The sequence below is a fragment of the Oryza sativa genome, chromosome 8 (genome assembly GCF_034140825.1).
Source record: "Oryza sativa Japonica Group chromosome 8, ASM3414082v1".
NCBI classification, from domain to species: Eukaryota; Viridiplantae; Streptophyta; class Magnoliopsida; order Poales; family Poaceae; genus Oryza; species Oryza sativa.
Window position 1 is genome coordinate 14,800,359 of NC_089042.1, and position 12,418 is coordinate 14,812,776.

Here is a 12,418-nt window from a genome sequence, read left to right on the forward strand (position 1 = left end):
GCCAAAATGTGCCCTGTTAAATTGATGGCATTTTGAATAGTAGTTTGGCTAGTGCTTAGTTTGCTACCAAAATATGCCAATAAAACACATAAGTTGCCAAAACATTTGGCACTACCAAAATTTACCTATGGTTTAGCATTGATAATATTTTAGCATGGTAGCAAACCAAACAAGCTCTACATGTTGCAACATGCAAAGTATGGTGCACCAATGAGACATAAAATGCACATCTCGCAATAAAGTACATGGATTTATGATATATTCTAGTAGAAGCACTTATACAGCACTTATAAAGTCAATAACACATGGCCCATTTATTCAAGCACAGGGACCTCAGGCATTCCTGCTCACTCGTGATCCAAAGTTGGTGTGAAACTGTCCTGGGTGATTGTATTATTTACAGCTGATAAGTTGAAGATGTAAAGATTGAATATTTCAGATATAGGACCCGGTGTTAAATGTGTCACGGTTTATTCATCTTTAAGAGAAATCAGGGGTATGTGGAAGAACCATATACATATGACTTGTGAACATGTCTATCTCTGTATGAGGCTGCACAGATAGAGACAGAGATAAGTTGCCATTCATGCATCTTTAGCAAGCACGCCAGGTTGCTTCATTTGTCAAATTTCAAGCAAGAAGTTTGCTCAAAGTTTTAGGATTGACAGGCGTCAGTAATAGCGGTAATCAGCTTAGTTTGGTCGGCCACTATATTTTCTGGACGAATCTGGGGGAAAATCGATTCATCTGAACTCATCCCCCTATACCCTGGTTTTGTATGGGGAGAAGACATCCTAGGATCATCCGATAATCACAGAAGACTAGTATAGTAGCCAATTTCACCATGGCTGAGAAACATTGCTGCAAAGGAAGGTTTTCTTGGTCCATAAAAATTTGATCAGGACTTTGAAATGTAAGACATTCAGAACCAAAATGGGCAAAACTTTCTACAGTATCTAGACAATATATACTTGGCAATGAATGCATAAGCAAACAAACCAGTATTGGGCGCAAGGATACCATAGTATTCGAGCAATCGGAAGCAATCGGGTACCTTATTCTTAATAAGGTAGGCAATTTGGCTAAGGGAGGTTCGCCCAATAACCTGAGCGTTTGGATTTGCTACGATGGTGTTCCCGAAACGAGTTTACATTGGTGACCTGCACTCTGATGGTATCTCTGTGCAATTGCCTGACTATCCATCCAGCTTTCCTTCTAGTACACTGTTGACAAGAGCAAGTTGATGGAGACATCGATCATTTTAGTGCCACAAAATATCTGAAAAGAACAAACACTATCATTTTAGTGCCACAAGTCCACAATACATGAAAAGAACCGACACAATCGTTTTAGTGCCATAAAACATCTCAAAAGAACCAAGAACAAAGTAAGGAAAACAAGATTGGCATGCTGATGAATACCTTCTCAATATTTGGATTAAAACAAACTGTAATTAGAGTGTGGATATACGGGTATAGGAAGACTTCTCTAAAATATGTATAAACCAGCAAAGCAAGGTAACAATGAATTGTTATAGGTCATGGTTCCATTGTTGCTTCACAAACATCCTCCTAAACTCTTTCAGCTCACAAGAAAATGTGCTGCAATTCAATTTGCAAAATACATTACATGAAACTGTCCCACCATTCAACGCAATGGCCTTTAATGTAGGAAGTAGTTATATGGACTGGTTTAGATGCCTGAATCAGTACTTTTGGTAGCTCCAAGAACATATGTTGCAACTCGCAATGCAATTAGCAAACACGTGATCAGAATATCTGATATACCACAAGTACCTCAGGAATTCCACATTCCTATGTCCTTTATGTACAATACTGTGTGGATTTCATGTCCAACTGTAAGCTTGTTCTAATCTGCACTCAACATGCAATGGATGTGCATGCGTTGCAGGAATTTAAAAAGGGTTTGTTTACTTCTGTCATATTGTATTGTAACACAGTGATCTGTTCATCATCTACATGGCTGAACCAAAACTATCTCCCTTCACATGTTATTACGATTTTGTTCTAGTTTATAAGGGAAGAAAAGGATTTTACACAAAGAAACATGGCATAAGAAAACAGAGGTACTTGCATATTACCCAAAATAACTCATTATACATGCTCAGCGGAAAATGTTTCTGAAGAATCTGAATTAAGCAGCCTTTCTGCTTCGTCATTAGCCTCAGCTTGTATACGCCATTGCTAAATAAGTATTAGAAGCAACTGTTAGTCCTTACGAAACATTTTCTGTTGAATGTAAGCTGATGAACATAGGATATACTTGCCTCTTCAAGACTATCAATCTCCATTAGTTGCTGTATTTGTTCTGATATCCTTTCCTGGAATCAGGACACTGATTATTAGTAATCATACTTCATCCACATGATGCATAAATAGGATAGCTAAATAACTTGAACTTACTGCACTACTTGCTGCTTCAGCAACAATAACATCTGAGTCCATCTCAACTTCAATTTCAATCATAGAACACAACTGCAGTGGCATATCCAACATTTCACTATTTAGCTATAATAAACGTGAGTTATACATACCATATATAAAATTTGCTCTATTACTTTTGCATAACTTTCCATCAGCTCAATCTTTGCCAGGAGTGTACTTTCCAAGCTTTCAAGTACCCTCTTCACTCTACCTCGACGAGCACTGGAAATAAGTTTGATCAAAACTTCATTATTTTCAAAAAGAAAAAAACTCTGTAGTAGAACAAGTTCTAACAAACAACCATGTTATATAAGTATATTTGTGAATAGATAAAGTTAAACTAGAACAATAAAATAAACTGTTGGAACTGTATGAAATTACCGATATGATGGTTCACCTACTGCTAATATCTTGTTCTCTAGTTGAGACATTCTTGCCAGCATCCACACCTTTGAAAATAAATTTAGGAGTTTAGGAGTTCATGATTTTCAGGACTTTACTTTTAGCAGAAAATAAACTAATTAGAGATTACAGATTTTAACCTCCTTTTCGGAAAGTTGTTTCAGATCCTTTAGACGAGTCTGAAGCATGTCGTACTGAGATAAAAGTTGCTGCCGAACAGCAATTATATCTACTGTCTTTTGTGGAAGCTGAAAATAACATCGAATTTAGGTCAGAGAGAATATAATGGACAACGTAGCTTCTAACCAAAAACTACTAATAAGATAATAAGATATTGTCTAAAATATGAATATTTGGATATATAAAAAATTGAGTAAACATGTGAAAAAAATACTTTTATAAAATGCACAATGATAAAATTTTGTGGTCAAAGTGCATCTTGTTGGCTTTGCAAATTTGAAAATAGCATGTCCTTTTAACTATGGAAGTATAAGGCACTAGGTTTCTCTAAAAAAGTACTGATAAAAAAATATTTTTGAAATTATAGTCCCTCTTATCCAATATATAAGACATTTTAGATTTCTCAACTCTTACCAAAAATATTTTTTAGGAACCTTTGTCTCTTTTCTTCCTGATTTGCCATTGCTATATAAATGCTAGTACTCTCATCAATATTTTTTGTAGATAATGGATAGAAATCCAGCCTCTATATCCACAATTGGATATACACAGCCAAGTCTTTCCATTGGGAGTATGATTGAAGAGAAACAAAGTAAATTAGATACTCTAGCTATGTAATGGCATGCCATAGGGTAAGCTTGATCGAACAAGGAAGCAAAACAGAGCAGGCTATAGACAGTTGCTTGCATGATCTATTGTTGGTACAAGACTCCAGCACCATACGTTGGTATTACATGACCCTATTAGCATTCCGACTACCTGCCCATAGTTTTCAAGTTTCCTCCTAGTGAAGAATGCTAATCCTTGAGTTTACTTACCTTTCGAATCTCTGGCAGGATCACTTGATTTAGTGCTGTTCCAACAGCAGCTGATGCAAAAGCAGTTGCTGTAATAAATCTAGGGAGGCTTGGGTCGATGAATGCAGAAGCAGCATCTCCAGAGGCAAGAAGAGCAAGAGCACCGACCAACAAATATGGATTAAAGACGAATGGTCCCTCGTTCTTTGATGGAGCTCTTAGCAATCTTGAGACTTGTCTGTTGATGTGATTGGTGAGAGACATGGGTTCTCCTGGTCTAAACCCTTGTGAGCGTGCAGAAATCTTAAGGGGACCCATTTCACGATAAACATTTGATGGGGCAGCCAAGGAAATGGTCACTCTTTCTCCTTCTTGAGCAGGCAGTTCTACAGTCTGCGTAGCAAATCTATGGGTACGGGCTGTTCCTGAAGGTGTGCGAATCTGCAAAATAAATAACTTACAATTTACATGAATATGGCTCATGTTCTGAACAACATTGTCAACAGATTATAAGAACTGTGTGATATCACAAAAAATAGATTCAGCTGAATTTCGTCGTGGAATGTTTTGTTGGAGCACTCTAGAGGAAAATTTGGATAGCCAATCCCTGGCCCAACTATCTTAAGGGGGGAGTGAGAAATGACAGAGAAATGTTGGTGATCAAATTTAGCATTAATGGATTGAACGATATTTGGAAAGAAACACATGAAGAATTCTCGATGACTGTTTGGTCCTAAGTCAACAGTTGCCAAATATTCAAACTAAAATGTGAATGTGTTGACCTCAGTTAGCAAGTGTTCGACTTGTTCCCAGAATTTTGGCAAAATACTATACATGCTGCTAATGTGGGGCCAAGGTTCAAACCAAACATGTGATAACGCTTGGTCATTTTTGGAGTTTTCCACAGATTTTGTGAAAATATATCATGTTTACTTTCAAAAAACTTCTATGAAAAAACACTTCTGCCTCACATGGTGCATGGGGAAGCATCTTCTTGGTTGCCAAGACCTGAAGCATCATACTCTTAAACTCTGGGAAATTTGGAAAAAGTACAACAAAAGATTTTTTTAAGGAAGGCAGCTGTAATCACATATGGATACACTGCTTGGCGTGATGGCATCTGGTAGTGCAAGAATAACCTCTAAGATGATAAACATGTCCATGTGTGTAATTCCCTTCTACCATTGATGAACAAGCAGTTATCCTACTTGTCATAAAGAGGAACATTTTTTTACCTCAATTGTTGAACAGAAAACAGGGAGAGTTTTACCTTTCAGTTCTATTATATGGAGTACATCTAGTTTAATGTGAGGCATCTTCATATCTTGATATCCATCAAGAGCAACGATGATTTATTCAAAAATTTGAAAAGTAAAGATCTTTGAAATAAATGATGGCACAGTTAAGATCTATTGTGCGGTTTTTGAAAGGGAAACTACCACAATAGAGTGCACAGCAGCTGGAAGACCGTCTTTTATCACATTTATAAATCGCAATGCCTTGTCCAAAGCTGAAATGTCCATGCTGCGTTCGGCAGGAGGAGATCCTTAGAGAAGTAATATTAGAAGCAGTGTCATATATGGAACCATTGAGAAAGTAATAGAGGTGTGCAAAAATATCTTCTGATATAACAGATGAAAACAATATCAATCAAGTTACTTCAGATAAACTACAAAATAGTACAAAGTTGCATAATCATTGGAATGTAATAAACCATTTCTGTGAGAGAGTTATACAGAAGGACAATGTGTACCTATCAAACACTAAAATAAATTATGTATAAATCTTTTTGACATCACAGAAACCCAATAATCTGCAGAGTAATACCTAAGCACTCAGGATAAGCAGTTCATAGACCTATATAATAGCCAATCGTACCACTGGATCTAAAGGAAACATTAGAAAGTATAAGTCGAACGATGAGATCACAGACATGGCTAATTAGTCAAAGCTAACTGATATATCAATTATTTTAATTGTTCTAATGTTTACTTTTTAGATGTCACTCCCTCCATCCCATTTTAAGTGCAGTTATGGATTTCCATGTCCAACGTTTGATTGTTTGTCTTATCTGAAATTTTTTTTATGATTAGTATTTTTGTTGTTATTAGATGATAAAATATGAATAGTACTTTATGCGTGACTTATTTTTATTTTTTTTATAAGACGGGCTGTCAAATGTTGGACACGGAAACTCACAACTGCACTTAAAATGGAACGGAGGGAGTATCTTCTAAGTTCTAACAAAATAAGTTAGTACTGGAGTCCCTCCACAGTTAATGGCAGGACACCTGTTTTAGAAGAACATTGCTCCAAAAGTTACTAGAAACAACACCATAATCCATAGCTACAAATATAACCGAAAAAAGAATAAGATCATGGCATAGCATTGACAGTTTACAACTCCAAGCAACTGCTCCAAGAACTAACCTAACTTCTTCAGACTCGATGCTCATGATATCTCCAGAAAATAGTTCGTACTGATATCGGCATTTTGAACAAGAAACAGTCTGTAAAGTAATAAAATAATGCTAAGATTTCCATTACAGCATTAAAAATAATCTATATTTTCCTAAGATGTCATCTCTAAAAATTTGCTCAAACTGTAAAATTTTGTTTCATAAATCGCATCATGCGAGCTAAGTGAGTAGCTTAAACAATTAGATTAGAGGTACAAGATACTTGTACAGCATCAAACCTGAGTTCCATGCTGGGGCTGTGCAACTGCGACTGCTACCATGCAGCTTGGACAGCGAATAATCATCCCAAATGGGACCTGTAACAAGTAAAATCTATCATTTAGAAGTGTAGTGACATTCATTCACTGTGTTTTCCTTTAGAAGTGTCTCAAGTTTTCTCTACATCAAATATACTTCCATTCAACAAGACACTCTTATGTAAATTTTTAAAATTAAAGTATGATGCACCAGAATTATCAATACTTTGAGACAGGATCAGAACCATAAGGATTGTTGCCAGGCTTGTGGATATTAATGGGACTAGATTATTCAAAGTTATATGTTACATCAAACCAAAAGGGAGTTTCGTTGGAGGGGCACTGATATTGCTATGGCAAGACTATCCTTGTTGGGACCTTTTGCACTAATTGTTTTGATAATAAATAGGATTTCCGTAGATGAACTGATTGTACTTACCTATCTCCAGAAATCTACGTTTAGTACTATTCCTCTGCAAATTCGGTTCTAGTTAGAATTAAGCTTGAATTGCCTTGGACAAATGAAACCAGTAATTGGACAAATGATGAGGTACCGGTAGGTGACAAATCATGTTTGCAGATCAAGGTTTTAAAGCAAGAATAAAAAGCTTCCATCATTTGTCAAATGCCACTAAAACATCCAAACATCATGCATGCAAACCAAACAGCAAAGCACCATACACATCGTCAGACATGCTAGTCTGCGACGCCAAAGCTCACCTCCTCTGCCGAAGAAATGCCTGCGCGAGATACATAATCGATTATCCTAAGAGCATCAGAAACACGCAGAGCAGCTGCCAATCGCTGGACAAGCAATGCGTACGTCCGCACGTCTGGCCTCGCCCACCTCCAGGCCCCAGCTGCAAGCCGGCACTCCACACCACAGGGACTCAGTACGCTCAATCCAAAACATAATTCACTACATTTCGTGATAAAAGAAAAAACGTAAGGAGTGATACGATGCCCTCACCTCGTGCAAAGCCGGATCGCATCGCCTCGAACACCGAGAGCGCTAGCTCCACGTTGCCCCGGTCAAGCGCCGCCGCGACGATCGCGTTACAGTCGGACGCGTCCAGACCGCCCGTGCCTCCCGCCGACTCCGCGACGATGTCCAGCGCCTCGCCGGCGTCCGCGGCGCCGGCGACACGCCTGAGCAAGTCGGCGTCGAGGGAGGTGGCCCCCGACGCTTCTGGCTCGCTTGCGCCGCCCGCGGAGCTGGCCCTCCGCAAGGAGCAAGAGCCGGAGGACGGAGGGGAGGAGCAGAGGGGGAAGAAGGAGGAACCGATGCTGGTGGCCGAGGCGGCGCGCCCGAGCGGCGGGGAGCTGATGGGGCGCGGCAGACGGTGGGCACTCGCTGATGAGGGGGAGAGGAGGGCGAGCGCCATGGCCGACGCGCGTCGTCTCACGGGCAAACCGTCGAACACATGTCGGGCACCTGGTGTGGATTAGGCGCGGGTGGCGGGGAGCGTGGGAGGCGGACGTTTAGCCGACCTGGCGGCCACCTGTGGACTGTGGTCTGCCGTCTGCGTCTGAGAGCAAGTGAGCAACTTTAGGCTGTGTTTAGTTCAGCGCCTAGTTTGGATTTTGGTTGAAATTAGAAATGATGTGACTGAAAAGTTGTGTGTATATGACAGGTTGATGTGATGGAAAAGGACTGAAGTTTGGATCCAAACTGGAAGCCTAGTTTGGATTTTGGTTGAAATTCGAGATGATGTGACTACTGATCCAACCTTCAGTCCTTTTCCATCACATCAACCTGTCATACACACACAACTTTTCAGTCACATCATCTCCAATTTCAACCAAAATCCAAACTAGACGCTGAACTAAACACAGCCTTAACTAATTGCTATACTTAGGAGAGGAGCAGGATCGGACGTCCAGTCCCAGTCCAAACACCGGGCAGTCAGGGCCGGTCCTGACTTTTCAGGGCCCCGATGCGAAACTAAATATAGAGGCCCTTATCATACTATGTAATAGTAATTAGTATATACATATAATTTATATATAAATTATTGCGTAAATATTAAAATTGTATTAAAAAATTATATAGAAAACATTATAGTACATGTTACCTCAACAAATTTGTGCCTTCGTCGGTTTGTCCAATTATCGGAACAACTAAATTAACCTAACATAGGACCATACATCAATACACAGCAAAAACCAACACACGAGATTACATGTTAACAAATAAAATCACAATGTTACAAAAATTTCAATTTTTCATTTGGCGATGGCAAATTAGCAATGATGTATTGGTGTTACACTCACCTTAATAGAATGCTTGTTGCTTGATCACTGATCAGACAAATACAGTATTCAGATTCAGTGACCCCCGTCGGCGGTCGGCCCATCCTTCTCGAGTAGTCCTCGTCAAGACATCCAGTACTCTAGGGGCTAGGGCAGTCGGTGGCAAGCATCAAGCCATCAAGCAAGCAAGCAGCGGCTGCCGCCGTGCCCGTGCAGCGCCTGGCCGGTAGCACCTACACCTGATGCAAAGCCTGACTCCTGAGCACCTCGTGTCCTCGTCGATCGTTGGCAGTCGGCTGGTCCTCGAGTCCTCGTGCGGATTGCGGAACAAGCGGTGCGCGGTGGGCGTGAGGAGAAGAGAGGAGACGACGTGGGCGACAGGCGGCGCCAATCTCGCGAGTCGCGTATTCGGCGTCTGTTCGCCTTCGCCCTAACACCGCATCGTCTGTTGGGCCAGGCCTGATTCCTCGGACGCGTCGTGCCGCGCCAGAGGGGGGAGGGGGGTTGGGTTTGTTGGTGCGGGGCCCCTGCGATTTGGGGGCCCAGAGCGACCGCACCGCTCGCCCCCCTCCAGGGCCGGCCCTGCGGGCAGTGTTTCACCACATGAAAAAAATGTTTAAGATGTTTCACCAATCAGTAAACAATGTTTCAAAGAAAATATTTCAGATGTTCCATTACTCAATGAAAAATGTTTCATCACTTTACAAAATTTGTTTCACCAAAGATGCAATATGAAAAACAACTTATTGCAACACTGAAATGCTGTTGTGTGCGACAACAAAGAAAATACAGCATGCATTGTGTGCAACATCCGACTAAAAAAGAGTGAAACACTTCATTATAATAATTTGAAACAAAGATAGATAATAGACTGCAACAAAGCATGTGCTAGTAGCTGAACTCGCCTTGAAGTAGCCGTTCTGATGAGCGTTGAGCGCGGCGGCGCCGGTGCCAGTGTCGATGCTGATGCCGATGCTGTTGTTCACGGGCAAGAGGCCGAATCACTTCGCACAGGACAGCTCGAAGCGTGGAGAGGGACGCCGACCTGGATGCGTTCATGCGCGCGCGCCGCCTCGTGTTGTCGTCGTGGGGAGGCCGTCGCCGGCGACCTCCGCACGTACCTTCAATTCGGGAGATCGAGGCGGTCGCCGGCCCGTGGTTCAACGGGGCTGTGAGCAGGGCCACTCCGGGTGGGAGGCGTCGGGGCAAGCGCGGACGGAGGAGAGGAGCGTGTAGAGGGGAGGAAGAGCGGGAGCAGGGCTTGGAGGAGGCGGAGGAGGAAGGGCGGCGACGGGCAGGCCGGGTCCGGGCGGAGGGAGGCGATGAGCGCCGCGATATCCGTCTGATATTTCGCGTGGGAGAGGGCGGAGGAGCGAGAGAGAAGGTAGTTGGAGTTTTGGATAAGGATGAAGCCGTCCGATATTTCGCGTGCGCTCGGACGTAGGATGGGAAGCATTTTCACTATACTTACATAGTTACATTATTGGTATTATTGATTATTGAGTAAATTGTGTAACAATAATTTGGCAACCATCAATTTGTTACAGCGACAAATATCTAGGAAAAATAAAAATTAAGTAGAAGTAATGAGTACCACAACCTGATTAGAATGTGTTTTTAGGGGAAAAGAAGTTTTCTATATGCATGCTCTAACTGAGCAAGAACAGGAGATGCACCGTGTGAGAGTGAGTTGTTGTATCGCGTAAGTAGTAATGCGTACCACAACAATGCAACACATATAAATTAAGAAACTTTACACATATCTAATAAGAGCAGCCGCAATGTATATGCATGAACTCGGTAGTAGTGTGGGGCTAATTAGCAAGCAGTAGTAGTTCTGGATAGACACCACAATGTTTCTATGTGGCCCTAGGAACTAGGGTGGGGTCCACTTAAGAAAAGGCATTGATTCCCAGCTTCCCGTGATTGGATAGCCCTATAATATTGTAACAAATTATTCCTTGTTTACTGATATTAAGCATATGACCCAATTGTTGTTATTTACTACCGATTATTGCTATTTACTACTTCTACAATGTTTCTTACTAGGTAGTAAGACCCCATTGAATGTCCTAAGGAACAAAGTTGTCTAACAACACGATTAGACGTTGCAAGTAATTGTATAGCTTCATGCAATGCATACCTCTCCAACTACGCCACCGATGTGGCTGAAAATTTTTCACAATGCCTCATTTAATTAAAAAAAGTCTCATTTAACTAAGTTGCTAACCATATCTATATATCAAAATCTTTTTACACGATGTAATTTACTTTAGATTTTTTAGGTTATTATTATATGATAGATGGCGTTCGGCACTTGAGTTATATAATAGCGAGACCCATTGAGTTATCACGGGAAAATTACTATATCATTAAAGCGCTATTAAATTGTTTTAGTTTGTATTACATGACTTGGCTCTATAATAATATTATACATGTATTATAAGTCTATAATTTTTTAATTCGACTCCACTTCAAATTATTATTCAGCCTCTACCTTAATATAAGAGAAACATAAAGTTATGCCTTCGAATGTAAATTGCGAATGTAGGTATGGATTTTTTACATAAAGTTTTCCAATATTGTGGCCATGTGCTAAGAGTTTGCAAGGTATTTAAAAAAATGCTAAAATCAAAAGTTTAGTACAAAAGTAGTTTATTCTTGGATATATAATATTGATATTTATACTATACGAGATCAATGGATCATTTATATGTACCCATGTAGAACGACCGTAAACTTTTACTAAAGATCATGTAAAAAACATGTGTATGCCTACATATATCAAGGCAGAAAAACTTTAAGGGAGTGGGGGAAGGCGGGGGCGCACATCCTGCCATAGTGACACTGTCATTACATGTAGTAGTGACGTGTAGGCTTGTAAAAGGGTAGGACCCCTAAAATTGATGGTTGTAATGGCAGCACTATTATGGCGGAGGATCCTTAGTCGGTAGGTGACATAGAGATACAATGCCTTAGAAAAAATAAACTCTTTAAACGAGAAATGTGTGTGTCTTTTCCATAAAAAAAATCTTGATGATCCTTCTTTGATTTTTTATTGGTGTAAAACTTTTAGCTATATGAAATTTACGTAATGCATGCATATGGAGAGGATGAAGTCCAAACTAAAAATGGAAAAATATATCCTCAAAATATAAAAAAAATGTTCCTCATCTATATAGCATAAGTTAGCATGCACTCCTAGATAGAGAGCGTATTTATAAAAAAAAATACAAACATGAAATCTAGACTTTTTCGCACATCTTCAGATGCGAAAGAAGCCCTCTGACCCTCTCTCTCTCTCCCCCCCCCAAATACCTATGTCTCTTTCTTGTACTAATTAATGTGTATGGTCTAGTCTTTCCAATGCCTCCTTCCTTACCGCTAACACGCAGCTTTCCATCTATCTCTTCGGGTGCTTCTTCTTCCGACTTCTTCCCTCTTTTCACTCCAAGTACCTGAGCCAAATCCATGCTCTGAGAAAACAAGCGGTTCTCGAATGCTTTGAGAGTTGGAAAGGAAATAAGGCGGCGGGTAAGGTATAATTCAAAATTTTGTTGGTGGGTGGTACTACGCGGGTGACTGATGTCCATTGCTACCAATCTACGCTAAAACCAACAAATAAA

General features: G+C 40.6%; 1 protein-coding gene across 4 annotated transcripts; it reads right to left on the reverse strand.

Moving 5' to 3' along the window:
• Positions 1-858: 858 nt before the first annotated feature.
• Positions 859-8,060, reverse strand: LOC4345298 (uncharacterized). 4 transcript variants are annotated; one of them, XR_001548515.3, is made up of 13 exons: positions 7,510-8,060; positions 7,260-7,399; positions 6,522-6,599; positions 6,254-6,333; positions 5,263-5,347; positions 3,845-4,264; positions 2,987-3,094; positions 2,846-2,893; positions 2,579-2,666; positions 2,424-2,495; positions 2,288-2,341; positions 2,102-2,204; positions 859-1,278 (listed from the first exon to the last, which is right to left on the reverse strand). XR_001548515.3 is itself a non-coding variant. In XM_015795630.2 (13 exons), exons 1-12 carry the CDS (start codon positions 7,922-7,924, stop codon positions 2,115-2,117), a joined length of 1,698 nt encoding a protein of 565 aa, XP_015651116.1. In that variant the 5' UTR covers positions 7,925-8,060; the 3' UTR covers positions 859-1,278; positions 2,102-2,114. The 4 variants fall into 4 exon arrangements, 2 of the variants coding, with proteins under 2 accessions (XP_015651116.1, XP_015651114.1); XR_001548514.3 differs by having other exon boundaries at positions 3,845-4,279; XM_015795630.2 differs by having other exon boundaries at positions 2,826-2,893.
• Between the last annotated feature and the right edge of the window lie 4,358 nt (positions 8,061-12,418).